At 41.6% G+C, this 23,019-nt stretch overlaps 1 protein-coding gene across 2 annotated transcripts in view; it reads left to right on the forward strand.

Annotated features, from left to right (window-relative positions):
• Positions 1-23,019, forward strand: part of bcar1 (BCAR1 scaffold protein, Cas family member) — a 66,279-nt gene that overhangs the window by 2,268 nt on the left and 40,992 nt on the right. The window contains exon 1 of one of the 2 annotated variants that reach the window (XM_072386550.1): positions 21,044-21,402. The exons of the other annotated variant lie outside the window; for it this stretch is intronic. Coding sequence (XP_072242651.1) covers positions 21,391-21,402 — 12 coding nt within the window. The 5' untranslated portion in view covers positions 21,044-21,390. Of the gene's footprint in view, positions 1-21,043; positions 21,403-23,019 lie in introns of those variants that run through there. 2 annotated transcript variants of the gene reach the window in all.

Consider the following 23,019-nt stretch of genomic DNA (forward strand, 5'->3'; position numbering starts at 1 on the left):
AGAAGCCACTCCTCCTCCCATCTGAGCACACACACTACGCCCTACATGTCAGTTTCTCTCACATCACTACATTCCCTGCAGGGGGTTGCTGGGGCAACGGGAGGGTCTGGATAGTGTGTCATGCCATGTGTGTTTAAGTGTGTGTTGTTTTGCACAAACAGGTAGACTCGGATTAGATACACTTTGATGAAGTGAGATCAGAGCTGTTGAGCTCATTGTGACGCCCCCCCCCCCCCCCCCCCCCCCCCCCCGCCATGATGAGCTCATGTCTCAGAATAATTCTTCTTTGGTATGACATAAGTGTTATTTCTGCTTGTCACTTTTCTCATGTTAAAACCGAGATGATTAGCTATACTTTTTAGCTGTTTAACAGTCTTGCTGATCTAACCCTTTAATGAAGTGGACGGATTCATGAATCGGGCTGATGAAACTTATGATTGAGATTGTTGGACATCATCCTGTTTTTAGTAATGTTAGGAGGTTAGAGTTGTATATTTTTCCCAGCTTTTTCCCAGACTGGCATGCTTAGCAACCAGATAGCTGGACGTATTGTATAGAAAATTGCCAATGATCTTATCAGTACAGGTGCTAATGACCAAAGCTATTTCTCATTCACTGTGGTCACTTTCACACAGTCACTGCAGTCCTGAAATGTTCTCGACACATCCTGAGTGGTGACATGTTGCACAAGGTGAAAATCCACTTATGTCTTGTCCTACATGTATTCTTGTGATGGAAAAATTACATAATTCCATCATTTTCAGGTCCAGTTTAACGATAAAAATGAATGTCAAACACAGACCCATAGGGGGATGAAACACTCACTTTCAATGTTTGAAATGTTCTATTGTGGAGAATAGTTTGACATTTTAAAGTAATTGAATTCTTTTGAACCTTTTATGCGGCTTTCAAGCTGTTTTGGGAATTGGGTTAGATTATTTTGAACACTGCTGCACTTTGTATTCGGGAGATATCCTGTGAATCACTTTCAGTAGATTTGTCCTCTGCCCAGTAACCTTTGTTTTTAGGTTTCAGTGACAGAAAGAACTTGGAGTTATTTGTCGTTAGAATCTTCTTATCAACACTGACTAAAAGTTTTAGAGAGAAAGAATAAAGCATGCTTTTAAAGCTGTTTATTACAGTTCTTCAAAGGAAAACTGGAATCAGCAAAAATCAGAAACAGCAGGTCAGATCTTCACAGAAAGCTGCAGTCAGCGCATCTGTAGTCCGACACAAAGAGAAGTCGATGTAAATCAGAGCTGAAAGGACTGAGCGATGCTGTGTGTCGGAGCTGTTAAAAACCAGAGTTTAGAGAATGATCCGCTTCACATTTGCCTCTGCAGAGATGTCTTTAGCTGAACGCAGAAGTTGTATACAGTTCTAAACGGTCTGATCACTTGCATTGAAGTGGTATTGACCAAAAACAACTGAAAACCCTGCAGGCAGAGAACAGCCGTTTTGTTTTCATTAACATTGACTGTTCCATTAATGTGGCTGGCATGTGTGTGTGTGTCTCCCCTGTGGACAAACCTCTGCAGTGATCACGATGAACTGAGGCTCATTCTAATCAGTGTAATGAATGCATCACTTGCTCTGTAATTGTGGAAAATTAAACAAATCTATAATTGTTTTGTAGATGCTATCCTGATTATATCTCCGAGATGTAGTGAGGTGAGTAGTGCTTTAGCAGTATGCTTCGGGTCATTGTCCTGCTGGAAGATGAACCTCCGTCCCAGTCTCAAATCACAGGCGGACTGACACAGGTTTTGCTCAAGAATATCCCTGTATTTAGCACCATCCATCTTTCCCTCGACTTGGACCAGTTTCCCAGTCCCTGCTGCTGAAAAACATCTCCACAGCATGATGCTGCCACCTCCATGTTTCACTGTGGGGATGGTGTTCTTGGGGTGATGGGATGTGTTGAGTTTGCACCAGACATTGCGTTTTCCTTTTTGATCTCATCTGATCAGAGCACCCTCCTCCATACATTTGGGGAGTCGCCCACATGCCTTTTGGCAAACTCAAAACGGGCCTTTTTATTTCTAACACTAAGTAACTAGGAAACTGTTGAATCTTCCATACAGCCCAGCTCTATGGAGTGTATGGCTTATTGTGGTCCTATGGACAGATACTCCTGTCTCTGCTGTGGACCTTTGGTCTCTGTGCTGCCTCTCTGATTAATGCCCTCCTTGCCCGGCCTGTGAGTTTTGGTGGGTGGCCCCTCTCTTGGCAGCTTTTTTGTGGTACCATGTTCTTTCCATTTAAAGATGATGGATTTGATGGTGCTCTGGGGATCATCAAAGATTTGGATATATTTTTTTGTAACCCAACCCTGACCTGTTTGGAGAGCTCCTTGGTCTTCATGGGGTAGTGTGTAGATTCAGAACGACATATGCTCAGGTTTTGTAGTCTCCAGTTGTGGTGTTCTTGCTCAGTAATCAACCAGTTCCAGACATTTTTATGGAAAGATTTAAAAAAACTAAGGCCAAGATTAAAAAAAAAAAACTTTAGGCTTTAAAGATAAAAGTTTCATCCAGTCCAAAATCCAAAACATGAAACCTAACTCAGAGCCCATCAGTCAGCTGGTACAGTACCACATGACAGAAAAGTCAGAAACATGGACTGTAGTCTTATCTCTCTCATTATTGGAGGGCTTCACTTGTACTAACATGTTCCCTGCCAGCATCACCTGCCCCCACACAGCACAGAGAGCATAATGGCATCCACTAGAAACACCACAATTATGTGGCCACATTGCAAAAAAGCCATTTGCTCCTATTTTACTGTTCCAAAGTTTTGACTGGTAGTGTATGTATTAAATGTTGAATTGTCCTTTTGTCTTTACCTTAGCTCGTCTTCTTGATGTCATCAGAAAACTTCACAAGGTTATGCACACTCACTCCTGGGGTCAGTATTGAATCGCCAGTTAACCTAACATGCATGTGTATTGAATGGCGGGACAAAGCTAGAGTAACCAGAGAGAATCCACACATGTATGGAGAGAACATGAAAAGCCCACACAGAAAAAACCCAGCTGAGATTCTAGGGAAAGGTGGAAGGACAGCTTTGAAAGGATTTGGGAACAGATGGCCACACTGCAGTGAGAATCTGACCGCTATCATTGAGGCTACAAAGTGCAAAGGTAACTCTGAAGGAGCTGGAAATCTCCACAGCCGAGGCTGGTGTATCTGTCCACAGGACCATTGTAAACTGTACACTGCACAGAGCAGGTTTTTATGGAAGAGTGCCCAGGAACAACCTTCTGTACCAATGTTTATTGCTGAAGAGCTGAAGAAGCCTCTGACTGAAGATAAAATCTGAAAACTAAACTATGTCTCACACGTTATGTGTTTCGCACAACATATTTAAGAACCACGTTATGATAAATATTAAGACCAGCAGTGTTATTTGATTAAACATACATACATAAAAAACTTTCAGTTTTAGAAGTTAAAAGCCAAGTCAGATCACAAATCAAATTCCACTCTGTGTTTGATCAGCACTGTCTCGTTGTTGAAAAACCAAACCCCAAAGCAGAGAGAGGAGGCCAGACTTACGCTCACAGTCAGACCTGAAGCCTGCAGCTGCTGCAATGCAGGTATATGCAGCATGTGACAGATTCAGAAGGGCTCCAAAGTGTGACCAAAGACCTGAGGAGTGTGAGCGCGGAGCATTCAGCAGGTGTTCCTGCTTGCCAACTCCCCACCCCAAACTCGCTGCCAAAGATGAAAGATATAGAGGCCTGTCTTCAGCCCTGATTTAGACCACTCTCCGAGTGTGTCATATGCTAGCAGCAAGTGAACACACATGCTAGCCCAGGGAATTCCAGATGAAGAGAGGCAGTTACTGCTTTTTCATTAAGAAAAGTGCCGTGCCACATTTCACGTACATGAATGATCCCTGCTCCAGCCGAGACCTGATAATCAGAAGACTCCTCTGTCCCTGGTAAGATGGCAAATAGTTACCCTGGGAGGGCATTGGAGATGAAAAGGACAAAATAAAATCATTTCAGAATGACTGAATTGTGCCATAAAATGTCCACCATAATGGACTGCATCTTTTGCAAAGAACACAGTAACACTGCATTTGTTGTTGGATCAACAACATCCATAATTGGAATGCAGTATAGAATAGAATGCAATATAGAATAGAATAGAAAAATACTTTATTCATCCCCCAGTGGGGGAAATTCAAAAGTAGTCAAGTAGCTAAAGTAGCTTTTTTATATATATATTTACAATGATTGTACATTAGAATAATAATAATAATAATAATAATAATAATAATAAGAAATTACTAAAAAATAAATAAATTTGAGTTGAACATGTCAGCAGTCACTGTTAAAAAGTCTTATGGCTGTGGGGACAAAGGACCTCCTGAACCTCTCAGTCCTGCAGCTGCTCCTCTGACCTGCCAGGATGCTGTGGAGAGGATGTTTGTTGTTTTCCAAAACAGAATATAATTTCCTCCTCATCTGTTGCTTTTTACAACCGTTTCTTCCCTGCTACAGTGAAACTGCTGGCAAAAGCAAAGTACCATCAGTCCTCTTGACCAATCTACCTCTGTTCATTGACAATCAACCGGGAAGCGTGCAATATCCTCAGGTGAAGTGTAAAGCGGCTGATATTTATTGATATTTTATTATTTTTATTGTTGTTTTAGTTTTTAATGTTCACTCCTCATGTTTGTACTCTCAATGATAGTGTGATAAAACATGCACATCTTATCACTGCAGACAGTGAAGGACCTGAGCCGTCTCAGGAAGAAGAGACGTCTCTGGCCCCTCCTGTACTCTGCTTCTATGTTGGCAGACCACTCCAGTTTATTATCCAGCACCACCCACAGGTATTTGCAGGTCTGAACAGTCTCTATCTCCCCTCCATCAATGCAGACTGACTGGCATATATATGTTCTTATATTAGCACAAGGATATATAAGATCTTTCAGGACTTTTACTTTAATAGTTAATAGGGAAGGATGAAATTTTTGGAGAATAACTGAAGGGATTTTGTTGGGGAACCTTTAATAAATAAAGTGGGAGACACTGAGGGGCCCTGAAGGAGAAGCTTGAGTGCTGTGTCAGAAAAGAAGCTGTTATTTAATTTCTACCAGCCTGAGAAAAATTAGCCTGACCTATTAGGAGTTTCCACTGTTGCTTGAACTTCACTTTTAGACACTTGTATTTATTTTTGCAGTCCAATCTTTTTTGTGCACAATTTTCTTCTCGCTGCATGTCACTAACCAACAACAAACATAGAAATAAACAAATTTTGTAAAATGTTTAATATTCTTACCCTGAGAACAAAAAAAATAACAACAACAAAAAAAAACATTTCTTGTTGACTAGTCATGTAAAATGAGCATGGTTCTGCATTGAGATTTGTCGTTAGATTCATCAGATGGTAAACAGGTGAATTGTAGTCTCATTAAACTGCAAGGCCAGTAAAGGTTCACACTAGGGCTGCAACTAACGATTAATTTAATAATCAATTCAATTATTGTCAATTATTGTTTCGATTAATCGATGACTCGGACAAAAAAAAATAAATTTAATTTCCACATCTTTATTCTAAAATAGAACATTTGGACTGACAGAGCAAATAAATAAATATTGGGGGAGGAGCTCCACCATCCGGAGGGAGCTTGGAGTTGTCATATGCACAGCTAAATAGAACTGTTTTCAGTCTGGATTTAAACATTGTCAGAGTTGAGGCCTGTCTCACATCTTCTGGAAGACTGTTCCGGATTTTAGGAGCATAAACCTGAAACGCAGCCTCACCTTGTTTAGTCCTGACTCTGGGCACCAGCAGGAGAACCCTCGCTGAGGTTCTCAGAGTCTGAGTTGGTTCATATGGCTCTAACATGTCAGAGATGTACTTTTTTCTAGACCATGAAGAGACTTGTACAGGAGCAGAACTGTTTTAAAGTCTATTCTCTGAGCGACAGGAAGCCAGTGCAGAGCACTGGACTAATATGGTCGTATTTTCTGGTTCTAGTCAGGACTCGAGCAGCAGTGTTCTGGATGTACTGCAGCTGTCTTACAGCCCATTTAGAGTCCAGTGAGCAGGCCGTTACAGTAGTCTAACCTGCTGGAGACAAATGCATGGATTAGTCTTTCTAAGTCTGGTTTAGACACTATTCCTTTGATTCTGGCAATGTTTTTAGATGGTAAAAAGCTGCTGATGTTATTGATTTAATCTGGCTGTTAAAGTTCAGGTCTGAGACCAATATTACCCCAAGATTTCTAACCTGATTATTAGGTTTTAGAGAGAGAGTCTCAAGGTGTCTGATAACACTTTCTCTTTGTTTCTGTGGGCCACAGACAATGATTTCAGTTTTGTCTGAGTTTAGCTGGAGAAAATTGTTTTGCATCCACACACTGATCTGTTTGATGCAGTGACACAATGTATCTACAGGCCCGTGTTTTCCTGCCGTCAATGACACATAGATATGAGTGTCATCTGCATAGTTGTGGTAGGACACATTATAGCAGCGTAATAGCTGGCCTAATGGGAGTATATCCAGATTGAACAATAGGGGTCCCAGGATGGACCCCTGGGGAACCCCACACGTCATAGCTATTTGGTCTGAGACACAGTTACCAATTTCAACAAAATACTTCCTGTCCTCAAGATAGGACTTGAACCATTTTACAGCACTACCAGAGATTCCCACCCAGTCTTCTAACCTCTGTAATAAGATTGCATGGTCAACTGTGTCAAAGGCAGTACTCAGGTCCAGCAGAACTAAGACTGAGACTTTAACTGCGTCTATGTTGTTGTCGTTTGTCACCTTGATCAGAGCTGTCTCAGTGCTGTGGTCGGACCTAAAGCCTGATTGGACTTTGCCTAAGAATGGCAGGTTTGATATGGGCCGGTAGTTGTTCAGTACTGTGACATCAAGACTGCTCTTCTTTAGAAGAGGCTTAGTGACAGCAGTTTTTAAGGCCTTTGGAAATGTTCCAGTCTGAAGTGAGATGCTAACTAGATGAGCGAGTTGTGGTAACAAACTGCTCAGCACAGACTTTAGAAATCTAGTGGACAACTCATCAAGGAAGCACATTGATGGATTCAGACTGCAGATGATCTCTTCAATGATCTCTTGTTTTGTCAGTGACAGGTGTGAAATGTGTCAGCTCTAGATGTCTAGCTGGCTGCAGAGTAGTTATTTGTGTTGTGGAAATTATTGCATTTTTAATGCCTTGAACTTTGTCATTAAAGAATATTGCAAACTCATTACACTTAGATGTAGAAATAAGTTCTAAAGGCAGTGAAAATGGAGGGTTTGTTAATCTGTTTACTGGAGCAAACAGTACACGAGAGTTGTTACTGCAGTTTTTGATGATTTCAGAAAAATAACTCTCCCTTGTTCTATGCAAAGTCTGGTTGAACACATAGTTTTTCTTTGTAAACCTCATAATAAATCTGGAGTTTTGACCATTTCTGTTCGGCTCTCCGGCACTCCCTTATCTGTGCCCTGACCGACTCTTCTCTTCTCCATGGCACCCAGACTCAGGTCTGAGTTAGACTAAACATTTCAAGGACAGCAGTGAGTTCTTTAGCTTGCTTAATATGGGCTACATCCACGTGCACATTCAAATCCCCTGTTATGACTAAACAGTCAAAAGTCACACAACTGAAAGTAATTCAGTAAAGTCATCAATAAAACAATTCTGTAGTGGTTTGTAAATGGTGATATAAAGTATGGAAGAATGTTTTATCTCCATTTTGAATGGCACATACTCAAATGATGAAAAAACCCCAAATGACAATTTGTGGGTGGGTATATTGTCCCTGAATATGGCACAAACACCCCCACCCCTCTGGTTTTGTCGTGTTTCAGACACAAAATTGAAGTGAGGCGGACTAGACTCAACCAGGACTGCATCAGCGGTGTTTTTGTCGAGTCATGTCTGTGTTAAAAACATAAAATCAAGATTGTGAGAGGATATAAAACTATTAATCAAGAATGATTTGTTACTTAAAGATCTGACTTTGAGTACTGCGTGTTTGAGATTAGCTAGAGTTGAACTGGACGCTGTGTTCTGTCAGGGGATATGGATAAGATTTCTCTGATTGGACAGTCTGACAGTCCCTTCACCTGGACCTCTGGTTGAGATGTGGTTTACCAACACAGAGGCCTTTAGCGTCGTAGACAACAGCATTGGCGCTGTTGGACATAACAGCTGTGGGCACCGATGGTGGAGGCCGAGCTGGGGGGGGCTTTGGTTGGTGGAGTCGGCTGAGGAGGGAGAGGGGCTCGATGCTTCTTTGAGGATAGAATTCTTGATCTTGCCATGTTTGGCGTGAGAGGAACCATTTTAATCCCTGATTTCACCAAGCTTTCAAGGTGATCAGGAAATGTCATGGGTGACGGTGGAGAGGAGAACGATGAAACGTCTCTGGAGGGTGGAGATGCAGCAGGTGGGTCCCAGGCCTGTGATGAAGCGATGGAGGAGCTGCTGAATACTGTGTTCAGGATGCTGGAGGTGCTGCTGTGATGAATGACGTTTGTCCAGTGCAGCTGGAGCTTTTTGTCTGGGTCTTTTTAGTTGTGAAATGGCTTGTTGTCAGACCCTCCTGCATCCTGCAACATTCAAACAGTCAGTATTCAGTCAAAACAGCTTTATCACCGGAGCGTATATGTTTTTATTTTTTGAAGAACTGCACATCTGTTCATCTGTGAGGAAAAAATGAGAGCAGATTCAACTGTTAAGGTATAAAACAAACCTAATGAAGCTTGGTTTACATCAAAATAAGAGAAAAGCATCGTGTTAAGGTTCACACCCTTTTTCAGGGTTGCTTGTAAGTCATACATCAGAGGTATGACAGATTATTTAGATTTTAGTCCTCCGGTTTTGTGTGCACATCTTGCATAAATTTGAAAAAATTAGATGTAAAAATAGCAACAAGAAATGCATTGTAGTGACTTTAGTGATTACTGCACACCTCTGTGAACAAAAGCTTTGTTTTGAACATCTGCAAAGAGCATGAGCTCAGAGGAGAAGACCCCACTGGAGCTTCTGCTGAGTCGAGGTTTGTTCACAGATTTTCTGCTGACTGCACATCGGCTTCAGATGCCATATTCATTCTTGTGTGTGTGTATACGGGCTGTAAATGTGTGCAACAGTGGACAGATGAAGGAGAAGAGAAAATTAAATGAGGGCATATATGTCTGCTGATATGATGGAATGATAGCCCTAAGAAAATACATTCTGTCAGTATAAATGGTTTTCTCTATGTGTGCACACACACACACACACACACACACACCCTTTGTTTCGATTTCTGATTGTATTAAACTTCCTGTTGTATAAACGCATAATCGTGGATTTGTTGGTCTGTGTGTGATATTGTGCATGGAGACGGCTTTGGATTGTGGAATGTCTTGGTAACAAATAGTGATGAATTGAATAACTGTCTTGGATTTTGCTATTAATTGAAAATATATGACTGTTATACAAGATGAGAGTAAAAGGTGAATTTTCCAAGAAAAACATCCTAAAGAAAAAGCAGAGGACCTACGGATGTGAATCCCTTCCTTTAGAATAAAACGACAGTGTGGTGTTTTTAAAGAGGAAGATTTTATGGGATAGATATTAATGCGTTGACTTAACTTAACATTTTTGACACAGCAGTTTCTTCCAACAAACTGCACGCGTGATGTTTCTGAGAGTCAGATATTGACTTGGCAGCTCATCCTTTACAGTCAGGTTGGATAAACTGAATTTGTGACTATTTCATGTTGGAAGGAGGATATCTTCCTCATTAAATGTTGCAGGACTGAGTGAAATGAGCCAAGCATCATAGATGCTCACACATAGTCTACTACCAGAGCTCTGGGATGTCTCAGAGTGAAACACAATCATCCATCAAGCCGTGATGAAGTCTGGTCATGTTGACCATGTTATCTTTGCGTTTGTGGCTCATCTTTACATTCCTACAGATTGTATGTGATCTTCATACCTATACATATAAATCCTATCACAAAGCACAAACGTTTTATCCGTGCTGGCCATTTTGAACCAAACAGACCTCAAAACTATTTTGTCTCATTTCCACCAACACATTTACAATCCTTCTACAAGAAGAAATACCCCAAACATTCCTGGAAGCTCTAAGAGAACTCTATTTGTCTCGTGACTTGAAGACAATTCCTGATTTAAGTAACATGTGCATATTCAAAGCATTTTCTGATGCAGGTATCACAGCCGGCACAATCAACACCTAACGCAGTGAAAATAAGAATTACTCACATCGGAAGCCTCCTGGTAATCCACTGATGGACATGGACAAAAAAAGCCATTTACTTCACAAAGTTGAAGCTGTTCTGGACAGAGTTTCTAAGGTTAGGATGCAGCCTGAACGGACAGCAACACTAAATCTGCACTTAAAGACTGCACTTAAAGTGGAGACATGCAGTCACTGTGACAGTGACCAGTCTGAGGAGGAAATACCAGACAAAGAGAGCCGCATTTCTGGAAGCAGCGTAGGGCTTTACCTTTAGAAAAAGCTTTCAAACATTCATTATTTTGTGTAAAACTGATGAACTCTATCTGGAAATACTTGAAAATGTTAGTTTTTTTTAAATTGTCAATGACTGCTGCATGTTTGATAAAGATTTGATTTGAACTTTTTACAGTTCTAGTCCTGGTCCAGGCTTTTTCTCCTTTCTTTTTTCTATCAGTTGTTATTTCAGTTAGCCTAATTTCTCTTAACGTTGTGGTTGCTAAAATAATGTGCTGCTCAGCTATTTTAACATTTTCTATTTTTAACTAAAACTGTCACTCTCGTGATATTTTCATCAGAATCTTTGGCTGGTATAGAAACAAACTGGCATCACAAGAAGAAATACAGCCCTGAATAATTTCAGCATTACACATCTCCCAGGTTCTGTTCAAACTGATGTGAAACCATGAGCTGGTAGGGCTCATAAGTGTGGGTCAGGCAGCATTATTCTTGCTTTACAGTTCATTAGCAGTACAGAGTTGCATTGCATTACACCTCCCAGATATTGGAAAAGCTTGTGTGAGAAGGTCTTAAAGTTGAATCGTGGATTTGAAAGTGAATATAGTGGTGTCAGTAGCCGTTACATCTACCAACAGAGAAAACAACTTCCTTATCAAGCTGCCGGGATCTGTTCTGAGGCCCGGTGGGAAGCAGTCACTGTGCACTGATCACAACACACAGGAAACAGAGCATTCCTCTGTCCAGACAGAGGGGGATGTTTGGGATAAAAGCCAAGCTGCTGTGTGTGTGTGTGTGTGTGTGTGCGTGCGCGTGTACACACTTGGTTCTGTACTTCTCTCAGATACATTCTTGACCTTGCTGGAGGAGTGAAGTTTAGAATTGAGGTCATCCTCCATCAGGACTTATGTAATCAAAGCCAACTTTCCTTGAACTGTTGTAGCGTGAGTATTAGTGCTTTGTCCCTGTTTACACTGCACTTAGTGCACATTTGGGTCATTGTGCTTCACCTCATAGTGAGGCAGAAATTCTGATGTACAGTAAAATGTTCTATCTCTTTAACTTGGACCAAGATATGATGACATTTAATGCAGACATTCCTGTTTCCAGAGGGGGAATTCCAATGATTTCCCTGACGTTTGCTCTTGCACAGCTCCGGTCAGATTGCTAACTGCTTTGCACGATTGCTGGTTTGCTGCAGTAGATATTCATGTCTTTCAGACGATAGAGGATATTGATTGCATTGATCCAAAATGTTCTGAAGGGGCCTTCACTTGAAGGAAAAGTTGATGAAAACAACAGTGTCGGTATGAACATGTGCTACATGCACAGTCAGAGTTTACACAAAAGAGGGCATGAGAGTAAATGACTGCAGTGCTTCCATCCAGCTGTTCAGACCTGCTGAGCCTCCACCAGTGTATCGACTCAGAAACAATCATGTGGCACTTAAGGTGTCATGTGTTGGCTGAGTTTCTTGTCTTTCTCGAAGACACAAAAGTGTCTTCCAACCAGCATACTGTGTGATTTAAAGAGCAGCTGATCAGGCTTCTCCAGCTTCATGCTTTCAAATGCTGATATCTGCTTTAAAGCCGACAGATCAGGCGACGTTAGAGGAGGTTGTTTTGCCTTCTGTGGTGTCTGATAGATTTCTGGCATTCCTGCAGTATGCTGCAGAAAGGTCAGCATGTGGCAGACTGTTGGGCTGCACTATATTGGGACTGAAGGCTAATTAGCCTACTCTACTTTTGATACTACTCTACTTTCTATAAAAAGATAAAAGTACAGCCTCTGGAGAACTTCATGGGAATTAACTGTCCTGTTTTTTCTATTGCTTTGCAGAAGTAAATGGATCTGTCTATTTACTGAAGTCAGTTCTCCATGATGGTATACAAACGTGGCTTTATGTTAATGGCAATGGGATAAGGCAAGTTTGAGAGTGTGCGAAACAGACTATACATGGAGCGACTTTTAAAGAAGACAACTGTTATACGGATTCAACTGCAGGAAACTGCAGTGAATGTAAACATGTAATCCAATCGATGGATTGAACTGCTGATTTTGACATAGCTGTGCACCACCACAGCCTGAGATTTGCGATGCATTCCTGTCTGTGTGCACGTCTGCAGCAATGACAGGTGTAAGTTGGTGGCTGATCTCGTCTGATAGACCGTGTAACGCATAAAAGCTCAGATCGACCCTCTGCTCTGAATGTGGCAGTGAGCACAGACACGAACTGTGCCTTGTTGTGTGGCAGTTTAACCTGAGAGGTGAGAGGCCATCATCATTTTCTGCACCTGGTTGGTGCTGTCCTATGGTGCATCTTCATTCATTTGCTTCATCTTTGACATGTTTGTACAGGTTTGAAGGAGCGATCACAGACTTCTCTGTTTCACCCAGTTCCAGTAGAAATCCTGTTCTGCTGAGAATTTATTGAAACTTGGATTGTTGTCAGGGACCAGAAAGCATTCCATACTCATCCATTTTCAGCAACTACTGTGTAATGTTTTCCAAAGCTAAACAAGCTACAGATTTGATTAATTACAGGTAAGATTATGTGGGGCTTTTAGTTTTACTAATCAAAGCTACAGCCACACCATGAAGGATGTGCTAAACTCACGATGAAGATGGGAAGCCAGTCTTATCGAATAAAATCAATCAACCGACAGTCAGAACTATCGAGGAAGAAGTGCCTCTGCTGCCATGTTATTTGTTTTCCATTTACTAGATTTTCTTTTGTCAGTGAGAAAATTATAAGATGCTTCTCAAAGTCAAGAAAGGATCCTAACAGCACCGTTTTGAGAGCAGTGTCTCATACAATGTCTGCCAAAGATCCTTTGTTCAGTTTGAAGGATGCTTCTGTGTATTCTCAAAGCTCCCACAATCCTTTGTACATGTCAGAGCTGGTGCAGGTGGAGGATGGATCCAGGTTGGTGCAATATTCACTCAAATGTTTTCAGTGTATTTATGGTCATTGTAAAGTTGTTTTTATTGTCATGAGATCCATGACAATAACTGACAATATAAATGTCTGACAGATAAGCAGCCTCTAGCTGTTTATCAGCCATGTCTGTTTTTCAGCAGTTTGTGGGTGAAAATGGAATCCCTGCCTTGATGTTTGCCCACTTGTTAGGACTGTACCTTTATACGTTTTCCAACTGCAAAGAAGGACTTTTTCCTAGCTTAAGACATGACTTGGAAGGTCCTATCCTTAAAAGAAAGTCTATGTGACTTTGAGGAGCACCTTAAGCAGTGACTTGGGGCATGTCTCCTGGTAAGTGAAGCATTCTCTTCCTGAAGAGAAAAAACTTTGATCTGACAGCAGGTCAGTGTGTTCAGGCTGAATATCACCACACACAGTTTCCACATTACAAGCGAAGGGAGAAGAAACTCCCTGGAACTGTCCGTGCTGTGCTGCTCTTCCTTTGAGAGACAGTAAAATGCTCGTAAAGCCCTGACCAGTCTGTACATTTCATGTACAAAGAGACCTTTGTGTTGCAGCTTTGAATTTAGGTCATTCATCAGTGCAGTTTTATAATGCTCAGAATGTCAATCAAATAGTTTTGTTTCTTTTATGTAACAGATTGATTGATTGATTTTACACAATAAAGCAACTAAATGAACCTCCTCTGAGACCAGTATTTCCTTTTTTTGCCAGGGATTGTATATTTTTCCCTATGAGATTTTGAAGCCCATCAGATGGAAGACCACTGAACTGCTGCATGTGCGGACTCACCTCTGTTGTTCCTGTGATCCTGTGTTCCTTATTTCAGTCTTTTTTTGTCCCACACACAAAGATGAGTAACCGAGCACACGTCACAGCTGACATTCAGAGCCAAAAAGAGGAAGAAGTCTGAATTTTTCCTTCAAACTCCTCCTTAGAGATCAGCTTGCTGTTTACTGGAATTTTAACTCTGACGGCTCCCTCACTGGATCTGCAGAAGTGTGTAAAGCTGCCATGTTGCTTTGCAGCTTAGCCACAGCAGTGAGGCTGTTGTGTTTGTCATGTTTGGTTCTGTGTGAAAATGGCTCAATGAATGGATGATGAAAGACACGATCAGATGAAGGATACGGTTATTTGATGGTTAGGTTCAGGGTGGGTTGGGGAATGTATGGAAGACTGCAGCTTTCTTATGAAAAGAAGGTTCACCCACAAATATATTCAGATGTTTAATGCCTGATCATACACATCTTTCCTTCTTTTAATAAAAGTGAAATTGTTTGCATGTGCACCAGTAACCCTGCATTAGTTCCTCTCATAATTGACTCTGCAAAGGACTATAATACTGTCCACCTGCTTCAAAGAGTGACTATTTAAAGCTAATAAAAACTGTATGATAAGGCACACAGTGAAAACATTCTGATATACAGCTTAGGAGTTCAGGCTGACTTGTATGTGTGTTTGTGGGACAGATGTTGAATGATATGAGGTGATGTCTTACCTGGAATGAATTTGTTCAGCGCCATCCCTGTAAAGCAGGGATGCATTCACATGTGGGGCATTTATGAATAGATTTTTTTTTTTAAGTGAAAGCTGTTTCCTTGTTTCCTTGCTCATGTGTGTGTTGTGGTTTCTGTGGTCCCCCCTTGTCCTCCAGGTGCTCTGTAAAATGTTTGACTGCCTGCAGGGGGCCCCACAGGCTGAGGTAGGTCTCAAGCATGGAATGTAGACGTGACTCCTGTGTCTGCAGTGAAAGTCTTTTCTAATAAGTGATTAGAAATGTCAAGAGGAAGAAAAGTGGATTAAGTGTTGAAAGATCCCTTCAAATCTGCAGTGTGGGTTCATGGGGAAATAGGAGCTGTTAGAGGTATTTTGCACATTTTGACACATTCAGTCGCAGCTGTTTTTCTTAGGTTAGATAGATGTGAAAACTATCAAACATCCTCTTTCACAAAGTGTACACATAATAAATACTACATACAATGGTAAAACAATATCCATCCATCCCATTTAATCCACTTCAGGGCTGTGGTAAAACAATAATTTGCTGTAGTGAAATGATCCCAGACAACTAATCGCTTCATTTGGCGCATATTTTGGTTGATTGATTGATCTGATTTATAATGTATGAGCATAATGCAGCTGGAGTAATATATGTGCCTCCTTTGATTAGCTCTGGGACTTTATCAACTTAATTATGATCTCTTCTTTGTTCACAGATAAATATATATATATATATATATTTTATAGTTTCAACTGTTTGGAAAAAAAATCGATTTTAAGCTTAGAAACTTTCAGTTGACTATTCCGTTATTGGGAACCATGTAAAAAAAGGTCAGTGAGTGTCATAGAACAAACACAATTATGATCTATGTTATGTATATAAATGAATTATTCAGTATGCAATCACATGAGCGCACATTCGCTGAGCTGTAGAGAGGCAGGAAGGATCCAGCTGCAGCAGCGGTGATGCTTCCAGCAGTGGTAACAGCTGCTGGTAATTATACTGTTCATATTTATACCAGCTATAGCACTACTTGACTTTGCTGTGGCTCTTTCTGATCCTAGTGTAGCTGCTGGAGAAAGCTCAGTGCTGCAGGTGTGTGTGTGTGCCACTTCTAACACTGTTTAAATTCCGTTTTTGGTGCTCATTACTACAGACTACAATAAGAAATGTTTGCTACTCATCCCTTAATACTATGTTCAAATGTTAAGCAGCATTTCTTGCCTGTATGCCCCCTGCTCCCTAAAAGATGGACTAATAACTGCTTCATTAGTGTAAAGACAATGAGTTTAGCATGCATCTCCCTGCAGCAGATGTCCAGTATGTTATGTCTTTATGTCTTAATGCTGACAGGGTGCCATTCATTCCTGTGTTCGGGATTATGGCCCCCTTAGCTCTGAATGCCTGTAACTGTCTAGTGAATGGAATGCATTTACGTCCCATACTGAAAGAGATTACAGCTGATAAAGACGGTTGACCTCTTGCACAGAGGCTTGAGGCATGACACCAGAGGCCTTTTGCAGAAAGAGCATCTTTCACTAGCGTGTGCCACCCAGAATCAAGATGTTTTCTAATATTCTATTTTAGTTTTTACCCTGCTTCAGACTTTCTCGTTCCTGTTGGTGAAGAGGTTCTGCTGCATTGTGGGAGATCACAGTGAACATGGATTTATTTGATCAAGAGTTCAGATCATTTGCTTGTGCCTGACCTTTGACCCCTGCCAAACCCTGATATCGGCACCTCAGAGGGACTGTTTGTGTTGAAGCCCATTATTCATCCTCTGGACTATTCTAGCCCCAACTTTCAGCAGAAATTCAGCAGTCTAAAGATTTGATGATAAGTAGTTTCAATTTAGAAACCTGTTAAAAATACAATAATTCAATTAAAAAGAAATAATTTTATTTCAAAAGCTACTTTTTAGTATCATATTCAAATTTACCATGTGCTGCTTTCCAATAATGTATCCTCCAACAAACTGGCAGTACCTCCTCCCTGAGTCTGGTTCTGCCTGAGTTTTTTTTTCCTCTTACAGGGGAGTTTTTTTCTCCATTTTTCATTCCCATTTGCTGCCAAGTGCTTGCTCAGATGGAAATTGTGGTTTTCTTTATGTAGAGTCCCCTGTGATGGCTTTTTGCTGTGGATTTGTGTTTTGTGAATTTAGTTGACTTGAATTGAATAATAAACACAAGACACACACAAGACAACTTTAACTGATTGTGACTGATTACTGCCAGAGATGCAACACCACATGTCAGGGGTACGAAGGCTAGGAGAGATGCATTCAGCCATGTTCATCAGGTTTATCCATTAGTCTCTGGTGAACATCTGTAAAACTAGCTGTTGTCAAGTGGTTAACTGCAGACGCCAGTGTTGGAACAGTTAGTTATTAAGTATTTTTCATCATCGAGTTAACAGTTCCAGTTATAACTACTGTTCTTAGCCTGCATGGCCAATCTTTTTTTTTTTTTTTTTTTTTTGTCTACTTTATTGTCATGTAGATACATGAAATTTCTCCTCCGTTTTGGTTGGTTGGCACCTGTTGAACACACACGCACATGCACAGGGTCACACACACTCATGGAGACAGATGCCATACACTGGAGCGGTGGGCGGTCAATCACAGCGCCTGGAGCATGAGGGCACGGGGCCTTGCTCAAGGGCACCTCGGCCGTGGCAGGGAGGACACCCTGCAGCTGTCAGTTCACCAATCTTTGACCTGTGACAATGGGAATCGAGATTGGGAACCCACCAACCTTCGGGTTATTGAACAACCCACTCTCACCACTGAGCCACAATCTAAAGCTTCAGCAGCACCCCCAGTGAGCGACCTAACACTTGGGACGGTGTTTTGGTCACAAAAAGGCTACTCTGACTGTTGTTATGTAAGTGACTATGCTATCTGCTCATTTTACTGTCGACACTAACTTAAGTATTGTAATAGTATAATTGTGTAAAGTGCTTTACAAGAAAGGATGAAGTGAGTTTGGTTATGGATGTTCACATGAACATAGTTGTCAAAGGCATGATGAATATAGCAGGCATTGCCAAAGACGTTCTCAAATAGTAACGTTTTAAGGAGCGATTTGACGGTAGCTACAGATGAGGTGTGTCTGACTTTATTGGCCAAAGAGTTTCATGAGTTGTATCTAAAGGAATCTTCCTTTGTCATAAACTGTAACCTGGGAACAGTTAGCGGGATGGTATCTGCAGATCTCAGTGCTTAGGAGGGAACATTCCAGGTCAGTTAGTCCCAGATATAAGAGGAGGACATTCAAGGCTTTGAAGGTGAGCAGTAAGATTTTAAAACTGATAAAATCCAAAAGGGAGGCATGTGATGTGTTCATGCCTTTTTACCCTTGTGATGAGTCGAGCTGCATTGTTTTGGTGAAGAAGGTGAAAGAAGGCAGTCCTAGAAACCTGTTTTATATGTGTGTCAAATGATAAATTCTGATCAAAAATAGCTCCAAGGTTCCTCACTGTAGAACTAGAAGCCAATGAAATACCACCTAGAGTAACTATATAACTAGACAATTTCTCCCTGAAGAGCTCAGGTCCAAAGATAATAACTTCAGTTTTGTCTGAATTTAGAAGCAGACAGTTCTTTATGTCTTTAAGACAGGCTTGTAGCCTGACCAACCTATTGGGTTCGCCTGGTTTCATAGATAAGTACAGCTGAGTATCATCAGCATAGCAATGGAAATTTATGCCATGCTGTCTAATAATGTTACCTAATGGAAGCATGTATAAAGTAAAAAGAATTGGTCCAAGCACAGAACCCTGAGGAACTCCATGACTTACTCTGGTGTGTGAGGAAGATTCTTCATTTACAAGAACAAACTGGAATCTATCAGATAAATATGACTTTAACCAGCCTAATGCAGTTCCTTTAATCCCAATAACATGTTCAAGTCTCTGTAACAGAATGCTGTGATCGATCGTATCAAATGCAGCACTGAGATCCAACAGGACAAGCACAGACACAAGTCCGCTATCAGAGGCTAAGAGGAGATCATTGGTAACTTTAACCAGTGCTCTTTTGACCATGAGTCTAACCAACTGTTTGGTTTCATATGGTCTTATAGATAAGTAGATTTTACAATGCAGGTGAAAATATGGATGGTGATATTCCTACAAAATTCATGACGTGCCTATTAAAACAAAACATCCATCCACCCACCAATTTTCTCTACCCGCTTAATCCAATTTAGGGTCATGTGAGGGCTGGAACCTATCCTAGCTGTCATTGGGTTAGAGGCAGGGTACACCTTGGACAGGTCACCAGTCCATCACAGAGACAGACAACCATAAACACTCACTCCTAAGGACGAATTAGAGACACCAGTTAACCTAACATGCATGTTTTTGGATGGTGGGAGGAAGCTGGAGTACCTGGAGAGAACCCACACATACATGGAGAGAACATGCAAACGCCACACAGAAAGGCTTCCTGCTGCTTGTAAATTCTTGCAAATGGATCTGTTCTTTCACACACCTTCTCCTCCTGCTGGTGCTGTGCAACCCCTTTTTTCTGCTTTTTTATTTGATAAATAAGGGCACAGACAGCAGTGAGCTGTGGCATTGATCCATTTAGCCCTCCCTGAATTTTTGCTTCTGAAAAAGAAACCCCCATAAATACTTATGCAACAGGGTCAGGACCAAAGATGACTGCGTCCTCGGTCAGTGCATTTACAGTAACACCACAAACATCCCACTGACAAACCACATTACACAGGTCATTTGTTTTACATTATTGCACTTCTATGAGCAATAAATGGACTTTCTCATTGTTGGATAAAAGACAAACCAAACAAAGGAGGAATCCACCTCAAAACTCTGGGATCTATTGGAAGGCCTGGCTCAGATCTGAGCCCTGATGATGATGTTGCTGTTGTAGGAGTAAATCCCGTTTTTTTAAAACCCTTTAGTGCTCAGTGTATTTCAAAATGCCTCTGAGTGGTTCAGTAGTGGAGATGTAGCATTTGAAGACATTCAAGGCCCACTGAACACTAGAGTTTCAAAAGCTGATTCAAGCAAACATGTTGGACACGTGTACAATAAACACGCTGAGATTTTTAATGGAATTAACACGCTTAACCTCAACTGAGTGAACACTTGACGCCACTTCCCCTACAGAGAACATTACCATATTTCGATTCTCCTACATTGACTTCTTTTTCTTGTGTGCGTGCGTGCGTGCGTGCGTGTGGCAGGCATTTGCCATTTGTAGGTCAGTCTGACAGATGCAGTTATTGTCAGAGAAGGCAGTGCCCAGGTCATGGAGGGTAGAGAGTGTGTGCAAGTGTGTAGGTGTCTGGTATGCTCCACTGGATGGTTGGCGTTAGTGCTGTATGGATCAGACACAGTGTCACTATTGTTAAATGTTGGAGGAGATGTAGTGATGGCTGGAGAGTATACAGCCATGCATGAACATTGAACACAGCAAAGCTACAGGCACATAAACCCGGCTTTGTTTTGTAACTTTCACTTCCATCCGTCATACTGTATTCATTCACCTTACTGAATAATTCATTTCAAAATGACAAAAATACCAAGCAGTGAGCTTCTGCATGTCACACTGGTGTCTGCCTACCCTAACGCAGTGGTCTCCCACCTTTGTTGGGAACGTTATTGTCAAAGTGTTGCAGCTATGGTAAGTTTGACAGACTCAGACCCAGTTAGGATATTTAGTCATCAAGTCATCTCCACTGACCCAATCTAACAATAAATCTGTCCTACTCTACACACAGAAGTTTATCTTTGCACCCAGAGTCCCAGTTTGAGTCCATCTGCATATGTGAAATACCCCGAATCCTTCCCCAACCAGTGACCCACCCTGCTGGTGGGTGTGATGGCTGCACACAAATATATCCTCAATGATAAAGTTGATCACTCAAAACTACTTGTGTTGTAAGAGTGGAGTTTTTTCCTTGTGAATTGGCGATGTGGTCTTATTGAGCACCACACTGTGAAGGTTTGCTCCAGAGCACTGACAGACTCCTACAGCCAGGGGGGGGAGAGAGGAGAGCAGAAGCAGTGGGAGGGCAAAGCTCATTTACATGATAAGAGCTCCAATGGCCAGACGGGGTAGAGGGAATATCAGGATCCAGCAGGAAGTGACGTGCTGGGTTACATACTCCTCCCTCTTTTCCTCTGGCAAGAGGGTGAGAGCGATCCAGGGAGAAAGAAGGGGCGAGCAGGGTAGAAGTAAATGGGCCAAGCAGCAGCCTCATTCCTGTTGTATGAGATCAGGAAGTGGCAGAATATGTCAGGATCTGCTTCAGTGCTGAAAGCAAGACTGAACAAGACAGAAGGAGAGACAGAGAAGAAAACAAAGTGGGGACAGACCTACAAAGGAGGAGACTCCGAGGAGTTTGGGGATCTTTTGGGGTTCTGCTTATAGGATTTAACGGGAGTGTCTCGCAGGACTGAGTGAAAGTCCTGTCCCAGAGTTCCCACCTCCGACTCACTGCTGCAGAGACAAAATGAACTATCTGGTGAGTGAGTGAGCGTAAAAGCACTGCTTCTTTTTTCTCTTAGCCTCTTCTGATGTTAGTTCTTCTTCATCTCCAGCGGTTCAGTATTTGAGTGTTTCAGCAGGACTGGCTATATCTCTGCTGTGTGTGAACTGAGACAGGGGTGAGGGTGGAGGGGATGGCTGAGGGAAAAAAGAAAATGTGAAGGGGGAGGAGAAAGAGACTGGAGTTAACATTTTTTCCCTGGATTCCTACCTTTTGTTGGCTCTCAGCAGGGTGTGTGTGTGTGTGTGTGTGTACACAGGTTGAGGAAACTTTGTGTGCTGTAGTGGAATGTGCTTGGACAAAAAGTTCAAAGTTGCTCATACAGTGAAGTCAAAGACACAAACCCTAACTCTTCAGTGAGGCCACTGAATGCAATGGAAACGGAAAATGTGCAGCAAAAATGCATGAAACATCCAAAGCTGGAAAATCTCTGAATCAACACGTCTGATTATGACTATGCAAAAGAGCGTGATTGTGTTTTCTGTTGAACTTTCCTGCTTGAATTCTTTTTTTACCTCTCTGAATGGGAACAGACAGCTGTCGTCTTCACCACTTTAGTTGTTTGGTCTGTCCTCTTTTCTGCTCGCTGTTATCCGCTGTTCAAACATAAGCCTCAGTGGACTTTAGAGGGAGAATTAGAGAGGTTTATGGCCTTGAAGGAGAATAAAGAAAGAAAGGAAAGAGAGAGAGAGAGGGTATTAAATATGTCTTTGTGCTGACTCAGGAAAGCAGATAGAATAATGGTTTTATGGCCAGAGGACAGAGGGAGGCGATTGCTGGACTGACAGAAAAATGCTTCACTTAAAGAAGCAGATACAGAATGTGACAGAGGGAAGTGTTGGATTGGGAGTAGGAGACCTTTCTTGCTTTTGTCTGAGAGGCTGCATGAGTGCTGGTTCATATCCTGCTGACATGCCTGCTTGTGTGTATCTGTTTGTGTGTGTGTGTGTGTGTGTGGTAACGACACAGTCAGGAATGTGGCAGACAGTGAAATACTGGAGAGCAGATTGCTTTGAGTGTAAAAAGTAATTACACGCCAGTAATTAGTGTGTAATTAAGGCAGAACAGTGATGTGGCACTCTGTTTGAGCTGCCACACTGTCTCTGCTTGGTGTTGGTTTCTATTATCATGTCAATTTTTCACACTTAGTGTAAAGTAAGGTGTTCGATAAACAAAGAGCCCTCTAATTCACAGATGGATGAAATGTTCTTACAACAGCAGAATTAGCTTAAGCTTAATTTGTGCATGGTTTAATTCCTAAAGCAACTCTGCGATTCCCATCAGATGTGATGGCTGCTCTGAGTAGATGAGCACTCACATACATGCACATCTTTAGAAGTGAGGTCAGTTAACGGGGCCAGGAAACACAGCTGGCTTTAAATAGATGAAGAGGACTCCCTCCATCCCACTGAGGAGTGTTTTTATGAGAGAAATATCAGGTTTTCTCAGCTTTCCTTTACACTTAACCTGATTCTGACTATCTAAGACTTATTCTAATGCTGAATTTTGTTGAATCTGTCTGGTAGATTACGTGGCATAAAAGTAGCTGGAGGTGTTCACGTCAGCGTCACATACACATTATAGCCTTTCTTA

This window comes from Leuresthes tenuis, unplaced genomic scaffold (assembly GCF_036924035.1).
Source record: "Leuresthes tenuis unplaced genomic scaffold, fLeuTen1.0.hap1 SCAF_5, whole genome shotgun sequence".
Lineage (NCBI taxonomy): Eukaryota > Metazoa > Chordata > Actinopteri > Atheriniformes > Atherinopsidae > Leuresthes > Leuresthes tenuis.